The following is a 16,787-nucleotide window of genomic DNA, read 5'->3' as shown; positions in this document are numbered from 1 at the left end:
AAGCCATTACAAACCAGAACTAAGGTCTGCAGTTTCTCATGGTGGGCGACATCCTTCACTCGGCTGAAATGAAGAAAACACTTTGGACTGGAGGATGAATTCCCGGCTGTCACATTGCAGAGCGATTTTTGAAGGTATCTGAAGCAGATGAAACACGTGTTATTCGGTAGGCTGAAGCTGCCTGATTCCCATCACCTTATTGCTGCTTTCCACCTTAACACTTATCCTCCTTCTCCTCACTGAGAGCAGTCTGGCAAAGATAAAAAGACTGTTGACTTGCTCGCCTCTTTACGTCTTCCAAGAACTGTGCGCTCATGAGCTATGCCATTCTATAATGGGTTGAATTTCCCCCTGTGTAGCCAGGACCTCAATTTGAGAGGTCCCTCTGTAGCACACATGAGGACAGGCAGAGAAGAAGGACACAGTTGCAAAAACTATCCCACAACGCTCCAACAGCTACCAACACCTGCCCCTTGTGTGAGAACACCTGAACTTCCAGAGCTGGACTTGTCAGCCACCAACTGAGTCCCAAATAGGAGGGTTTGATGAAGACATTGTACTCATTTTTTAGTGATCTTCAAGGGCAGAGCTTGCAACCTATGAAGCAATCTAGATTTTGGACACCTCAATTCTCATAAAAATGATTGAGGAGTGGGCATTTGTGTAGTGCTCATAGGCTATGGAAACTTCTGCCTACCTCAGCCTACCTGTGCGACTCAATACATTTCAGCAGCAACAATATCCCCACAGCTGACTCACAGGGAATTGTTTAGTTTTCTGAAAAGCATTGCAAAGTTGAAAAATTAAGGACAAAAAGAGGGAGGGGGCAAAAGCCAAGGGAAAAAGAAACTGGTGGAACTGGGTTACAGCTGTTCCAATCCTCACTGTGGGAAAGATTTTTCTTCTAACCAGATATGGTCCAGTCGCCCAGTAGATCATATCACAAAGTGTAGAACACCTTTACTAATATGGGTGTTTTGAACTACACTTCTCTCCCTCCCTCCCTCTCTCTCTCTCTCTCTCTGTCTCATACACACTCAGGTGGAAATAGTTTATCAGGTTTTGTTGACAGAACTAGTCAGAACAGAAATCTTCCCCATCCCACTCCCACATTCTCACAATATCTTAGCATGGGGCTTCTTGGATTCTGAAGAAAAATGCATTGCAAACATGGGAGTGATATTTTGAGTCCAGTAACAAAACAAACAGTTCGAAGTTCCAAAGATATTCTTGTAACTATTGCACAGTTTCTATAGCAATGAGAGTCCCACTGTGTAATCATTTTACCCTCAACGTTTCCCCTTACCTGCTTTGTTGATGTTCAGCAACTTAACAAAACCTACAAATAAGCCTCATTGATATACCGCAGAATTTCCCCTCGGATTTGGTCTCAGCAGAATTTCATGGGCTTCTCTCCAATGTGCCACCCTTGGCTGAGTTAGAACTGGTTAAATGCAAGGAATGGGAGTTTGGAAACCTTGATTCTGTGTGTCCACTGATTTGCTGACTGATCGTTGAGTAATTAAGTTCTGTTCACTGCAGTGTCTCCATTTATTTAAACGTTCAGTGTAATTCTGAAAGATTTATAAGCTCATAGGGCTGGAATAGACTTCAGGAGGTCATCTAATCCAGCCCCCTGCTTCAAGCAGAATCAACCCCAACTAAATCATGCCAGCGAGGACCCTGTCAAGCTGGGACTTAAAAATCTCTAAGGATAGAGAATCCACTACGTCTCTAGGCAACTAGGAGAAACTAGAATTGGAAACTAAACAACTAGGTTATATCTACACCAGCCCAAAACTTCAAAATGGCCATGAAATGGCCATTTCAAAGTTTACCAATGAAGTGCTGAAATGCATATTCAGCACTTCATTAGCATGTGGGTTGCCGTGGAACTTCGAAATTGACAGGGCTCGCCGCCGCGCGGCTTATCCAAACGGGGTTCCTTTTTGAAAGGACCCCAGAACTTCGAAATCCCTTATTCCTATCCCCTTACCCCACAGCCGTAGAGAAACTAGGATAGAAAAGTTCATTTATATCAGTTAGAGTGCATCTACACTTGCATTCCTCTTTTGAAGGAGGTATGCAAATGAAGTAAATCAAGATGCAAATGAGGTATTAATTTGCATATCTGGCACCGCATTTGTGTATTCTAATTTCAAAACAGCTTCTTTCAAAAGAAGAAAGCCAGTGTAGATGCTGCTCTTTCAAAATTGAACCAATCTTTGAAAGAATCCTTCTTCCCTTTATTTAATGGAAAGAAGGATTCTTTCGAAGATGGGGTTTATTTCAAAACAATAGCATCTACACTGGCTTTCTTCTTTCGAAAGAGGCTCTTTCAAAATCAGAATACACAAACGAGGGGCCAACTATGCAAATTTATACCTCGTTTGCATTTTCAATTTACCTCAATTACACACCTCTTTTGAAATAGGAATGCAAGAGTAGAGACCCCCAATGTGTTAGACGTCTACATACTTTACATAATCCGTTTAGGTTTTTACATGTCTCAATCTATGCCAATAGGTACATGCTGGGAAATCACAAGAATCTCAGTTGGTTAAGAACCAAACTCCAATGGAATTCGATATGATGCAGGTGTCAAAGGACAGCAAAATTAAATAAGCCTCTCAATTATATTTGAAAACCTGGTCCTAAAATGCTTGGTGCTTTTGGAAAATGTACCTCCGGTCAACACTAAAAGACTATGTCTACACTACAGAGTTTTTCAACAAAACTCAGGTTTGTCAACAAAAACCTTCCAAGCCTAAAATATGTTCTTTCAACAGTAAATTGTCAGAAAGTGGTACTTTACCCTGTGGCTGTCTGCCTCCCCCAGATGAGGAGGAGTGCCTTTTCTGACATATTCTTCTGAAAACAAAGAAAGGTGTGTCGACACTCCGGGGGCCCTTTTGTCAAAAGAGCAGTACTCCATGTCGCTAGCCAGATGGAGCTCGTAGACGCCCTGGACACCGAGCGCACAGCTCCATGCTCTCTGCCTCTGGGCCATTTTCATGGTGCAGAGAGCTCCAGAAACACCATGGCAGGAAGCTGAAAGCATGTCTGGAGCACAGGCAAGACCCCTGCCCCTCCACACCCTCATGGCCATACCCTGACTGCCAGAGTACAAGATAATCAACAGCCAGCAGTGCTGTAAACCTCCAGAGGCCCTCCAGAGAGCTGCAGGATGGGCTCCTGGCCCCATCCCACAAAATACCAGGCCCCTCTTGGACAGAACCCAAGCTCCAAGACTTCCTCTGACTCTGGGACGGGAGTGTCTGCTCCTGGACCACACAGCCAAGATGAGAAAAGCTCCCACCCATACCTGGCTCACAACAGGCTTGGTGGCACATAGCCACCCTGTCCGGACCCTGGAGCAGGTCTGGGCAAAAGTTAAAGAGCTGCACCAGGGCTACACTCAGGCCAGGAACGTGGCAAGGAAGTCATGGGCAGGAACCTCCACCCGCCCTTTTTCACAAAGAACTGCACAGCCTCCTCAGGGTCACTGAAAGCTCCCCAGACACCTAAGCACCCCTCTGAACATGGCTGGGGGACTCCTCCCCCAGGCACCCTTGACAAAGTCAGAGACAGAGGCAGAGGAGGAGCAGCCTGGGACTTCGACACAGCCAGAGATGGAGGCAGAGCCACCATCGGACACCAAGCAGAGTGATGGAACCTTGCTCATCACCGGGGCCTCAACATCTTCCAGCCAGGTAATGTCCATCAGGGCATCCCCATATCTCTTTGAGGGACCCTCCAGTAAGTACTCTGAATACCACACACCCAAGCTGTGGGGGAAGGGTGGCCACCTCTGCCTTGGCTGGAAGTGGGTGAGACACACGGCCACTGGCCCCACCCCAGACACACCACAGAAGCCCGCGGCTCTTGCCTTATTGGCCTACCTTCAGGCAACATTCAGCACCAGCTCCCATAGATAGTGCTTCTAGTGCCATGTGGGGGGGGGAGCCCAGATTGTGCCCACTGCATGCACCACCCATGTGAGGACCCCTCAGTGACTGGAATCCCCCTGGGCAGCTGGCATGGTGGATGGGAGGGGTTACAGCAACGTACCAGGATCCTCTGGCACAGCAGGGACCGCCATGCAGGACACACATTCATGCACTCCCAGGATATCCCCATCCCTCAGCCCAGGGTGGAGGCCACTGCCCATAGGAGGGTCGGGGGAATAGAGATGTGTTGGTGCAATATGGGAATGACTTACTGTCTCTCCCTCTTCCCCTCATCCTACAGCTGCACCGTCCGAGGCCTGGGCAAGCACCATCACACCACTGAGGCCAGGTGCTGGAGACACACAGTGTAGAGGCAGTAGAGGAGAGGGCTGGCCCACCAGCACCACTGCTCGGGCAGTCCCACCTCTGCAGGACCCATCATCTCCCTGAGAACAATGCCAAGTGGACCTACGCAGCTCCCTGCGGGTGACAGAATGAGCTCCTGCAGTGGCAGCTGCAGGTGGATCAGGATGAGAAGTCATGGCAGACGTGGGCATGGGCTGAAATAACATCTCACCATGACACCATTACAAGAATCCTGCTGAACCAGTCAGTCCAGCCACTTGCTCCCCCCGCCACTGACTCCCCCCGCCACTCCCCCCTCACCCTGCCTAAGGTCCCTCTGGCATTCATGGATTTTGCCTGCTTCCTTATGACTGTGGTTAGCCCCACCAAGCCAGTCTCCACTGCAACCCCCAACATAATGCAGTCCCTGCCAACTCTGACTCCCACACTCGGACCACTGAACCCATACCTGCTGAACCCTTCTCACACCTGTACTCCCCCATGCTCCTGACCCAGTCCAAACCCTGATGGAGACCCCACACCCACAATGGGAGAGGATCCCGTGTCTGGCAATAATCAGAGTGACACTCACCGAGAGGGAGTTTTGGACCACCAGCCCTCCCTGGACTAATATCCCCGCACTCCCTGTCCCAAGCCCCATCACTTATATACTTTCTTATCATTCGACAATGTACTTAGGTTTTTTTGCAGAAGTTTTAATTTCAACAAGTTTTGACCTGTTAAAATAAACCATTTCTTCACAACCTCCATGTCCCTCATCATTGTGGGGTGGTCAGGTAGGGATGTTTGGGTGATAAGAGGATGGTAGATCTATGGCCCCAGAGCCTGCTGGGGGCTCCTGGAGGGGTGGTCCTTGTGATTCTTTAAAGAAACTCTCTATAGGGCCTCCCAAAACCACACTCCATCACTTCTGGCTTGGCAGATAGGAGCCATGCCTAGCTTGTCGTAGCCGTGGAAAGCATTGGTCCCCCACCCTGACACAACAGCCTCACCCTTGCTCTCTACACCATTGTGGATGGCACAGCACATCCCCACAACTTTAGGGACTTTGTGCTCCAACACATCCAGGTGAGTGAGGGAGGAGATAACCGGCACCAGGCCTTCAGATGGTCGAAGTCACACTCTGCCTGCTTGTGTGCTCGGGTGAGACAGTTGTTGAAGAGATCCTGCGTGGAGTCGAGGAGGCTGTCATAGGGCCTCATGAAACAGATCATGAAAAGGTAGGTGTCTATATAACCTGATGCTGAATATAGTCAATGATGGAGAGTCCACAACATCCCTAAGCAATTTATTCCAGTGTTTACCCAACCCGAAAATTAGGAAGGTTTTCTTGAACATCAGCACCAGCTGATAGTCAAACCCAATGAGTATGGAGACATTCAAAACCAACTTCCTGTCCCCTTCAATATGTTCCATAAAGCCTCCTTCACCTCTTTATTTCTCAGAGTGTAAATAAAAGGGTTTAACAGTGGAGTTATAATAGTGCTCAAAGTATTGACAATCTTGTTGATTTCCAGGGCATTCTCCTTGGAATATTTGACGTACAGGAAGATGTTGGAGCCATACCACATAATCACCACCATGAAATGGGCAGAGCAAGTGGAAAAAGCCTTTTGCCGGCCTTGCTCTGATGGGATCTTCACGATGGTGGAAATGATGGAAATGTAAGAGACCAGGGTTATCAGAAATGATCCAAGGATTACAATCATGGCTATGATGAAAACTACCCACTGAAACACCAAGGTATCTGAGCAGGAGAGAACCACTAAGGAATCTATACCGCAATAGAAATGATTGATGGCGTAAGACTCACAGAAGGAGAAGCTGACTAGAATTGAAGCTGGGACAGAAATAACCAGGAAACCAGCCACCCAGCATGCAAAAGCCAGCTGTGCAGACCTTGTTTTGTTCATAATTGTGCTGTAGTGCAATGGGTAGCAAATGGCCAGGTAGCGGTCATAGGCCATGACAGTCAAGAGGAAAAATTCTGTGCAGCCCAAGGAGGAAATAAAATACATCTGCAGGATGCAGCTAGCAAAGGGGATGGTTCTGCTTTTCCCCAGGAAAATAGCAATGGCTTTAGGGACACAGGCTGTGGTGTACCAGACTTCTAGGAAGGACAGGTTGGAAAGGAAAAAGTACATGGGCGTTTGGAGGTGAGAGTGGCTCCCAACCAGGGCTATGATGGTAATATTTCCTGTTACCGTCAGGATGTACGTAACGGTAAATACCACACACAGAGAGATCTGCACATCCTGATTGCCAGGAAATCCTAGGAGGAGAAACTCCTTTATGCTGGACTGGTTTTCCTTCTCTTTTCCAGTCACAGTCTCCATCTGTCAAGGCACAAAAGATCATCACTCAGGGATGCTTAATTTCACAGCATCAATTTACTCTCAACTCAGGTTTAATTACTTTGATTATATTGCATTGTTAACTGAGTTCTTTACTAGCTACTCCAATATCCTGCATGGGTTCCATATCAGTCTAATAGGCCTATGAATTTATTGCACCTTTAAAATATTGGCATATGTGTTTTCTTAAGGGTTAATGGTAGTACACAATAATCCAAGCCTTAAGACAATCATTGCTGGCCAATGAGTTTCTGAGCTAGCATTTTTAATACTCTTGTATGCCAGCTACTTGGAGCTACTGATTTCCAAAGTTATCATTTTTGTGAGTTTCCATTCCAATTTTCATCCAGCTGAGACACGACCGGATGACTACATTTACACTAGCCCAAAACTTCGAAATGGCCATGCAAATTCCTATCTGCTCTTTGGAATAAGGGGATTTTGAGGTTGCCAAGGTCCTTTCAAAAAGGAGCCCCGTCTGGTGTTAGTAAATGCTATGAAATGCCATTTCACTAGGCACACAAAAATGGATGAAAATTTACGATCATTGATAACACTTAAAATCACACATAGGCCAGGAAAGAAAAAAGTTGCTTGAGAACTTAACAGAGTGAAATTAAAGGAATTTAGCCGATTTGGTTGCATTTGATACAAACAGAATAGTAAATGACTAATATAACAGATCTGACGTATTGATTTACGCGGATTTATTTTCCAGGTTATCATCTCCCCTGTTCACACTTTGTTTGTCAATTGTTTTCATGCAATCAATTTTCCAGTCCTGGAGTCCACTACCATTCATCTGACAGTCTCCCTCACCTTCTTATTTAGGGAAACAATTAACATTTAAATAAATACAAAGGGAAAGAAATGCTGTGAATCTTATCTTCTTGAAATTATGCATCCAAAGTGTTTATAAATAAATATAAAATTTTGCCTTGGCTATTCATGACATAGGAACACGTAAGTGAGCATAGACTAAGAATTTCATAGAGATTAAATACAAGACATGTTTCCTTGGGAATACTCAGTCCTTACAATCCCCAGTTTTAGTGCTGTCCTTTTCCTCAATAGATCTGAACGCCTCTAAGGAAGAAGCTCAGGATCACAATTTCTACCTAAGAAAAGAAGCCATTACAAACCAGAACTAATGCCTGCAGTTTCTCATGGTGGGCGACATCCTTCACTCGGCTGAAATGAAGAAAACACTCTGGACTGGAGGATGAACTCCCGGCTGTCACATTGCAGAGCGATTTTTGAAGGTATCTGAAGCAGATGAAATACGTGTTATTCGGTAGGCTGAAGCTGCCTGATTCCCATCACTTTTTTGCTGCTTTCCACCTTAACACTTATCCTCCTTCTCCTCACTGAGAGCAGTCTGGCAAAGATAAAAAGACTGTTGACTTGCTCGCCTCTTTACGTCTTCCAAGAACTGTGCGCTCATGAGCTATGCCATTCTATAATGGGTTGAATTTCCCCCTGTGTAGCCAGGACCTCAATTTGAGAGGTCCCTCTGTAGCACACATGAGGACAGGCAGAGAAGAAGGACACAGTTGCAAAAACTATCCCACAACGCTCCAACAGCTACCAACACCTGCCCCTTGTGTGAGAACACCTGAACTTCCAGAGCTGGACTTGTCAGCCACCAACTGAGTCCCAAATAGGAGGGTTTGATGAAGACATTGTACTCATTTTTTAGTGATCTTCAAGGGCAGAGCTTGCAACCTATGAAGCAATCTAGATTTTGGACACCTCAATTCTCATAAAAATGATTGAGGAGTGGGCATTTGTGTAGTGCTCATAGGCTATGGAAACTTCTGCCTACCTCAGCCTACCTGTGCGACTCAATACATTTCAGCGGCAACAATATCCCCACAGCTGACTCACAGGGAATTGTTTTGTTTTCTGAAAAGCATTGCAAAGTTGAAAAATTAAGGACAAAAAGAGGGAGGGGGCAAAAGCCAAAGGAAAAAGAAACTGGTGGAACTGGGTTACAGCTGTTCCAATTCCTCACTGTGGGAAAGCTTTTTCTTCTAACCAGATATGGTCCAGTAGCCCAGTAGATCATATCACAAAGTGTAGAACACCTTTACTAATATGGGTGTTTTGAACTACACTTCTCTCCCTCCCTCCCTCTCACCCTCTCTCTCGCTCTGTCTCACACACACTCAGGTGGAAATAGTTTATCAGGTTTTGTTGACAGAACTAGTCAGAACAGAAATCTTCCCCATCCCACTCCCACATTCTCACTATATCTTAGCATGGGGCTTCTTGGATTCTGAAGAAAAATGCATTGCAAATATGGGAGTGATATTTTGACTCCAGTTATAAATCAAACATTTCGAAGTTCCAAACCTATTCTTCTAACTATTGCACAGTGTCTATATCAATGAGTCCCACTGTGTAAAAATTTTATCCTCAACGTTTCCCCTTACCTGCTTTGTTGATGTACAGCAACTTAACAAAACCTACAAATAAGCCTCATTGATATACCGCAGAATTTCCCTTGGGATTTGGTCTCAGCAGAATTTCATGGGCTTCTCTCCAATGTGCCGCCCTTGGCTGAGTTAGAACTGGTTAAATGCAAGTAATGGGAGTTTGGAAACCTTGATTCTGTGTGTCCACTGATTTGCTGACTGATCGTTGAGTAATTAAGTTCTGTTCACTGCAGTGTCTCCATTTATTTAAATGTTCAATGTAATTGTGAAAGATTTATAAGCTCATAGGGCTGGAATGGACTTCAGGAGGTCATCTAGTCCAGCCTCCTGCTTCAAGCAGAATCAACCCCAACTAAATCATCCCAGCCAGGACCCTGTCAAGCTGAGACTTAAAAATCTCTAAGGATAGAGAATCCACCTCCTCTCTAGGCAACTAGGAGAAACTAGAATTGGAAACTAAACAACTAGGTTATATCTACACCAGCCCAAAACTTCAAAATGGCCATGAAATGACCATTTCGAAGTTTACTACTGAAGTGCTGAAATGCATATTCAGCACTTAATTAGCATGTGGGTTGCCATGGAACTTCGAAATTGACAGGGCTCACCGCCACACGGCTTATCCAAACGGGGTTCCTTTTTGAAAGGACCCCAGCAACTTCGAAATCCCTTATTCCTATCCCCTTACCCCACAGCTGTAGAGAAACTAGGAATAGAAAAGTTCATTTATAACAGTTAGAGTGCATCTACACTTGCATTCCTCTTTTGAAGGAGGTATGCAAATGAAGTAAATCAAAATGCAAATGAGGTATAAATTTGCATATCTGGCACCTCATTTGTGTATTCTAATTTCAAAAGAGCTTCTTTCAAAAGAAGAAAGCCAGTGTAGATGCTGCTCTTTCAAAAGTAAACCAATCTTTGAAAGAATCCTTCTTCCCTTTATTTAATGGAAAGAAGGATTCTTTCGAAGATGGGGTTTACTTTCAAAAGAATAGCATGTACCCTAGCTTTCTTCTTTCAAAAGAGGCTCTTTCAAAATCAGAACATACAAACGAGGGGCCAACTGTGCAAATTTATACTTCGTTTGCATTTTCAATTTACCTCATTTACACACCTCTTTTGAAAGAGGAATGCAAGAGTAGACACACCCAATGTGTCAGATGTCTACATACTTTACATAACCCCTTTAGGATTTTTGGATATCTCAATATATGCCAATAGGTACATGATGGGAAATCACAAGACTCTAAGTTGGTTAAGAATCAAACTCCAATGGAATTCGATATGATGCAGGTGTCAAAGGACAGGAAAATTAAATAAGCCACTCAATTATATTTCAAGTATCAGAGGGGTATCCCTGTTAGTCTGGATCTGTAGCAGCAACGAAGGGTCCTGTGGCACCCGAGAGACTAACAGAAAGTTTAGAGCATGAGCTTTCGTGATTTAACTCACTTCTTCTGAATAAGTGGGTTACCTCACGAAAGCTCATGCTCTAAACTTTTCTGTTAGTCTCTCAGGTGCCACAGGACCCTTGGTTGCTCAATTACATTTGAAAGCCTGGTCCTAAAATGCTTGGTGCTTTTGGAAAATGTACCTCCAGTCAACACTAAAAGACTATGTCTACACTACAGAGTTTTTCAACAAAACTGAGGCTTGTCAACAAAAAACTTCGATGCCTAAAATATGTTCTTGCAACAGTAAATTGTTAGAATGTGGTACTTTACCCTGTGGCCCTCTGCCTCCCCCAGATGAGGAGGAGTGCCTTTTCTGACATATTCTTTTGAAAATAAAGAAAGGTGTGTCGACACTCCGGGGGCCCTTTTGGCAAAACAGCCTTTCTCCATGTCGCTAGCCAGATGGAGCTCGTAGACGCCCTGGACACCGAGGGCACAGCTCCATGGTCTCTGCCTCTGGGCCCTTTTCATGGTGCAGAGAGCTCCAGAAACCCCATGGCAGGAAGCTCAAAGCATGTCCGGAGCACAGGCAAAACCCCAGCCCTTCCACGGCCATACCCTTACTGCCAGAGTCCAAGATAACCAACAGCCAGCAGTGCTGTAAACCTTCAGAGGCCCTCTAGAGAGCTGCAGGATGAGCTCCTGACCCCATCCCACAAAATGGCAGGCCCCTCTTGGACAGAGCCCAAGCTCCAAGACTTCCTCTGACTGGGATGTGAGTGTCTGCTCCTGGACCACACAGCCAAGATGAGAATGTTCCAACCCATGCCTGGCTCACAACAGGCTTGGTGGCACAAAGCCACCCTGTCCGGACCCTGGAGTGGGTCTAGGCAAAAGTTAAAGAGCTGCACCAGGGCTACACTCAGGCCAGGAACGTGGCAAGGAAGTCATGGGCAAGAACCTCCACCCGCCCTTTTTTACAAAGAACTGCACAGCCTCCTCAGGGGCACTGAAAGCTCCCCACACACCTAAGCACCCCTCTGGACATGGCTGGGGGACTCCTCCCCCAGGCACCCTTGACAAAGTCAGAGACAGAGGCAGAGGAGGAGCAGCCTGGGACTTCGACACAGCCGGAGATGGAGGCAGAGCCGCCATCGGACACCGAGCAGAATGATGGAACCGTGCTCATCACAGGGGCCTCAACATCTTCCAGCCACGTAATGTCCATCAGGGCATCCCCTGTTCTCTTTGAGGGACCTTCCAGTAAGTACTCTGAATACCACACACCCAAGCATTGGGGGAAGGGTGGCCATCTCTGCCTTGGCTGGAAGTGGGTGAGACACACGGCCACTGGCCCCACCCCAGACACACCACAGAAGCCCGCGGCTCTTGCCTTACTGGCCTAACTTCAGGCAACACTCAGCACCAGCTCCCATAGATGGTGCTGCTAGTGCCATGTGGGTAGGGGGGAGCCCAGATTGTGCCCACCACCCACCTGCATGCACCACCCATGTGAGGACCCCTCAGTGCCTGGAATCCCCTTGGGCAGCTGGCATAATGGATGGGAGGGGTTACAGCATTGTACCATGATCCTCTGGCACAGCAGGGACCGCCATGCAGGACACACATGCATGCACTCCCAGGACATCCCCATCCCTCAGCCCAGGGGTGGAGGCCACTGCCCACTGGAGGGTCGGGGGAATAGGGATATGTTGGTGCGATGTGGGAATGACTTACTGTCTCTCCCTCTTCCCTTCATCCTTACAGCTGCACCGTCTGAGGGCTGGGCAAGCCCCACCACACCAGCGAGGCCGGCCGGCCCTCTCCAGGTGCTCAAGCCTCACAGTACAGGAACAGTGGAAGAGAGGGCTGGCCCACCACCACCACTGCTAGGGCAGTCCCGCCTCTGCAGGACCCATCATCTCCCTGAGAACAATGTCAAGTGGACCTACGAAGCCCCTGCGGGTGACAGAATGAGCTCCTGCAGTGGCAGCTGCAGGTGGACCAGGATGAGAAGTCATGGCAGACTTGGGCATGGGCTGAAAGAACGTCTCACCATGACACCATCACAAGCATCCTGCTGAACCAGTCAGTCCAGCCACCTGCTCCCCCCGCCACTGACTCACGGCCCCCACAGCCCTGACCCTGCCTAAGGTCCCTCTGGCATTCATGATTTTGCCTGCTAGCTTATGACCATGGTCAGCCCCACCAAGCCAGTCTCCACTGCACCCCCCAACATAACAGACTCCCTGCCAACCCTGACTCCCACACTCCTGCCACTAAGCCCAAACCTGCTGAACCACTCCCACACCTGTACTCCCCCATGCTCCAGACCCAATCCAAACCCTGATGAAGACCCCACACCCACAATGGGAGAGGACCCCATGGCTAGCAATGAGCAGAGTGACGCTCACCGAGAGGGAGTCGTGGACCACCAGCCCTCCCTGGACTAATGTCACACCACCCCCTGTCCCAAGCCCCATCACTTATATACTTTCCAATTATTCAACAATGTATCACAGAATAACAGAATAACAGGGCTGGAAAGGACCTCAGGAGGTCATCTAGTCCAGCCCCCTGCTTCAAGCAGGCTCAACCCCAAGTAAGTCATCCCAGCCAGGACCTAGTCCAGCCAGGACTTAAAAACTTCAAGGGATGGAGAATCCACCACCTCGCTATGCAACGCATTCCAATGCTTCACCACCCACGTGGTGAAGTAGTTTTCCCTAATGTATAACCTACAACTTTCCCTCTTCAATTTCTGACCATTACTCCTTGTTCTGCCATCTGACACCACTGAGGACAGTTTCTCACCCTCCTTTTTAGAGCTCCCCTTCAGGAAGTTGAAGGCTGCTATTAAATCACCTCTAAGTCTTCTCTTCTGTAAACTAAACAAGCCCAGATCCCTCAGCCTCTCCTCATAGGTCTTGTGCTCTAGACCCTTAATCATTTTTATTGCCCTTCTCTGAACCTGCTCCAGCAAATCCACATCCTTTTTATACTGGGGGGCCCAAAACAGGACACAATATTCCAGATGTGGCCTCACCAGTGCCAAATAAAGAGGAATAACTGCTTCTCTAGATCTGCTCGAAATGCACCTCCTAATGCACCCTAATATGCCGTTAGCCCTCTTGGTTACAAGGGCACACTGTTTACTCATATCCAGCCTTTCATCCACCAGAACCCCTAAGTCTCTTTCCATCGTACTGCTGCTGAGCCAGTCAGTCCCCAGCCTGCAACAAGGTTTGGGATTCTTCCACCCCAGGTGCAGGACTCTAAACTTCTCTTTATTGAACCGCATCAGATTTCTTTTGGCCTAGTCCTCCAATTTATCCAGGTCCCTCTGGATTCCCTCTCTACCCTCCAATGTATCTACCTCTCCCCCTACTTTTGTTTCATCCGCGTACTTGCTGAGGGTGCAATCCAGTCCCTCATCCAGGTCATTAATAAAGATGTTGTATAACACCGGCCCCAGAACTGAGCCTTGCGGCACACTGCTTGAAAAAAAACCTCCATCCAGACATTGAGCTATTGACCGCTTCCCATTGGGCCTGACCATCAAGCCAGCTTTCTATCCTTCTTATAGTCTAAGGATCCAATACATATTTCCTTAACTTATGCACAAGAATGTTGTGGAAGACTGTCTCAAAAGCCTTGCTGAAATCAAGGTCTATCAAATCCACATAGGTTTTTTTGCAGAAGTTTTAATTTCAACAAGTTTTGACCTGTAAAAATAAAGCATTTCTTCACAACCTCCGTGTCCCTCATCATTGTGGGGTGGTCAGGTAGGGATGTTTGGGTGATAAGAGGATGGTAGATCTATGGCCCCAGGGCCTGCTGGGGGCTCCTGGAGGGGTGGTCCTTTGGGTCCTTTAAAGAAACTCTCCATATGGCCTCCCGAAACCACATTCCATCACTGCGGGCTTGGCAGATAGGAGCCATGCTTGGCTTGTCGTAGCCGTGGCCAGTGTTGGTCCCCCACCCTGACACAACAGCCTCACCCTTGCTCTCTACACCATTGTGGATGGCACAGCACATTTTCACAACTTTAGGGACTTTGTGCTCCAACACACCGAGGTGGGTGAGGTAGGAGATACCTACACCAGGCCTTCAGATGGTCGAAGTCACACTCTGCCTGCTTGTGTGCTCGGGTGAGACAGCTGTTGAAGAGATCCTGCATGGGGTTGAGGAGGCAGACATAGGGCCTCATGAAAGAGAGCATGAGCAGATTGGTGTCTATATAACCTGCTGCTGAATATAGTCAATGATGGACAGTCCACAACATCCCTTCGCAATTCATTCCGGTGTGTACCCAACCCGACAATTAGGAAGGTTTTCTTGAACATCAGCACCAGCTGATAGTCAAACCCAGTAAGTCTGGAGACTTTTAAAACCAACTTCCTGTCCCCTTCAATACCTTCCATAAAGCCTCCTTCACCTCTTTATTTCTCAGAGTGTAAATAAAAGGGTTTAACAGTGGAGTTATAATAATGTTCAAAGTGTTGACAATCTTGTTGATTTCCAGGGCATTCTCCTTGGAATATTTGACATACAGGAAGATGTGGGAGCCATACCACATAATCACCATGGTGAAATGGGCAGAGCATGTGGAAAAAGCCTTTTGCGAGCCTTGCGCTGATGGGATCTTCACTATGGTGGAGATGATGCAAATGTAAGAGACCAGGGTTATCAGAAATGAGAGTAGGATGACTATGATTGCTATGATGAAAGCTACCCACTGAAGCACCAAGGTATCTGAGCAGGAGAGAACGATTAAGGAATCTATACCGCAGTAGAAATGATTGATGACGTAAGACTCACAGAAGGACAAGCTGCCTATAATTGAAGCTGGGACAGAAATAACCAGGAACCCAGCTACCCAGCATACAAGAGCCAAGAGTGAAGACTTAGTGTTGTTCATAATTGTGCTGTAGTGCAATGGGTAGCAAATGGCCAGGTAGCGGTCATAGGCCATGACTGTCAAGAGGAAAAATTCTGTGCAGCCCAAGGAGAAAATAAAATACATCTGCAGGATGCAGCTAGCAAAGGGGATGGTTCTGCTTTTCCCCAGGAAAATGGCAATGGCTTTGGGGACACAGGCTGTGGTGTACCAGACTTCTAAGAAGGACAGGTTGGAAAGGAAAAAGTACATGGGCGTTTGGAGGTGAGAGTGGCTCCCAACCAGGGCTATGATGGTAATATTTCCTGTTACCGTCAGGATGTACGTAACGGTAAATACCACGCACAGAGAGATCTGCACATCCTGATTGCCAGGAAATCCTAGGAGGAGAAACTCCTTTATGCTGGACTGGTTTTCCTTCTCTCTTCCAGTCACAGTCTCCATCTGTCAAGGCACAAAAGATCATCACTCAGGGATGCTTAATTTCACAGCATCAATTTACTCTCAACTCAGGTTTAATTACTTTGATTATATTGCATTGTTAACTGAGTTCTTTACTAGCTACTCCAATATCTTGCATGGGTTCCATATCAGTCTAACAGGCCTATGAATTTATTGCACCTTTAAAATATTGGCATATGTGTTTTCTTAAGGGTTAATGGTAGTACACCATATTCCAAGGCTTAAGACAATCATTGCTGGCCAATGAGTTTCTGAGCTAGCATTTTTAATACTCTTGTATGCGAGCCACTTGGAGCTACTGATTTCCAAAGTTATCATTTTTGTCAATTTCCATTCCAATTTTCATCCAGCTGAGACACGACCGGATGACTACATTTACACTAGCCCAAAACTTCGAAATGGCCATACAAATTCCTATCTGCTCTTTGGAATAAGGGGATTTCGAAGTTGCCAAGGTCCTTTCAAAAAGGAGCCCCATCTGGTGTTAATAAATGCTATGAAATGCCATTTCACTAGGCACACAAAAATGGATGAAAATTTACAATCATTGATAACACTTAAAATTACACATAGGCCAGGAAAGAAAAACATTGCTTGAGAACTTAACAGAGTGAAATTCCAGGAATTTAGCCGATTTGGTTGCATTTGATACAAACAGCACAGTAAATGACTAATATAACATATTTGACGTATTGATTTACGGGGATTTATTTTCCAGGTTATCATCTCCCCTGTTCACAATTTGTTTGTCAATTGTTTTCATGCAATCAATTTTCCAGTCCTGGAGTCCACTAAAATTCATCTGACAGTCTCTCTCACCTTCTTATTTAGGGAAACAATTAACATTTAAATGAATCCAAAGGGAAAGTAATGTTGTGAATCTTATCTTCTTGAAATTATGCATCCAAAGTGTTATAAATAAA

The 16,787-nt window shown here is 46.4% G+C and overlaps 2 protein-coding genes across 2 annotated transcripts; both read right to left on the bottom strand.

Annotated features, from left to right (window-relative positions):
* Positions 1–5,695: 5,695 nt before the first annotated feature.
* LOC142004845 (olfactory receptor 6F1-like) lies at positions 5,696–6,652 on the bottom strand. Its single transcript, XM_074982526.1, has one exon. The coding sequence runs from the start codon at positions 6,650–6,652 to the stop codon at positions 5,696–5,698; it is 957 nt and encodes a 318-aa protein (XP_074838627.1).
* An 8,237-nt stretch (positions 6,653–14,889) lies between these two features.
* Positions 14,890–15,846, bottom strand: LOC142004844 (olfactory receptor 6F1-like). The gene has a single exon (XM_074982524.1). It carries the CDS (start codon positions 15,844–15,846, stop codon positions 14,890–14,892), a length of 957 nt encoding a protein of 318 aa, XP_074838625.1.
* Positions 15,847–16,787: the final 941 nt, after the last annotated feature.

Source organism: Carettochelys insculpta, chromosome 32, assembly GCF_033958435.1.
Source record: "Carettochelys insculpta isolate YL-2023 chromosome 32, ASM3395843v1, whole genome shotgun sequence".
Taxonomy (NCBI): domain Eukaryota; kingdom Metazoa; phylum Chordata; order Testudines; family Carettochelyidae; genus Carettochelys; species Carettochelys insculpta.
This window is presented reverse-complemented; position numbering and strand designations above follow the sequence as displayed.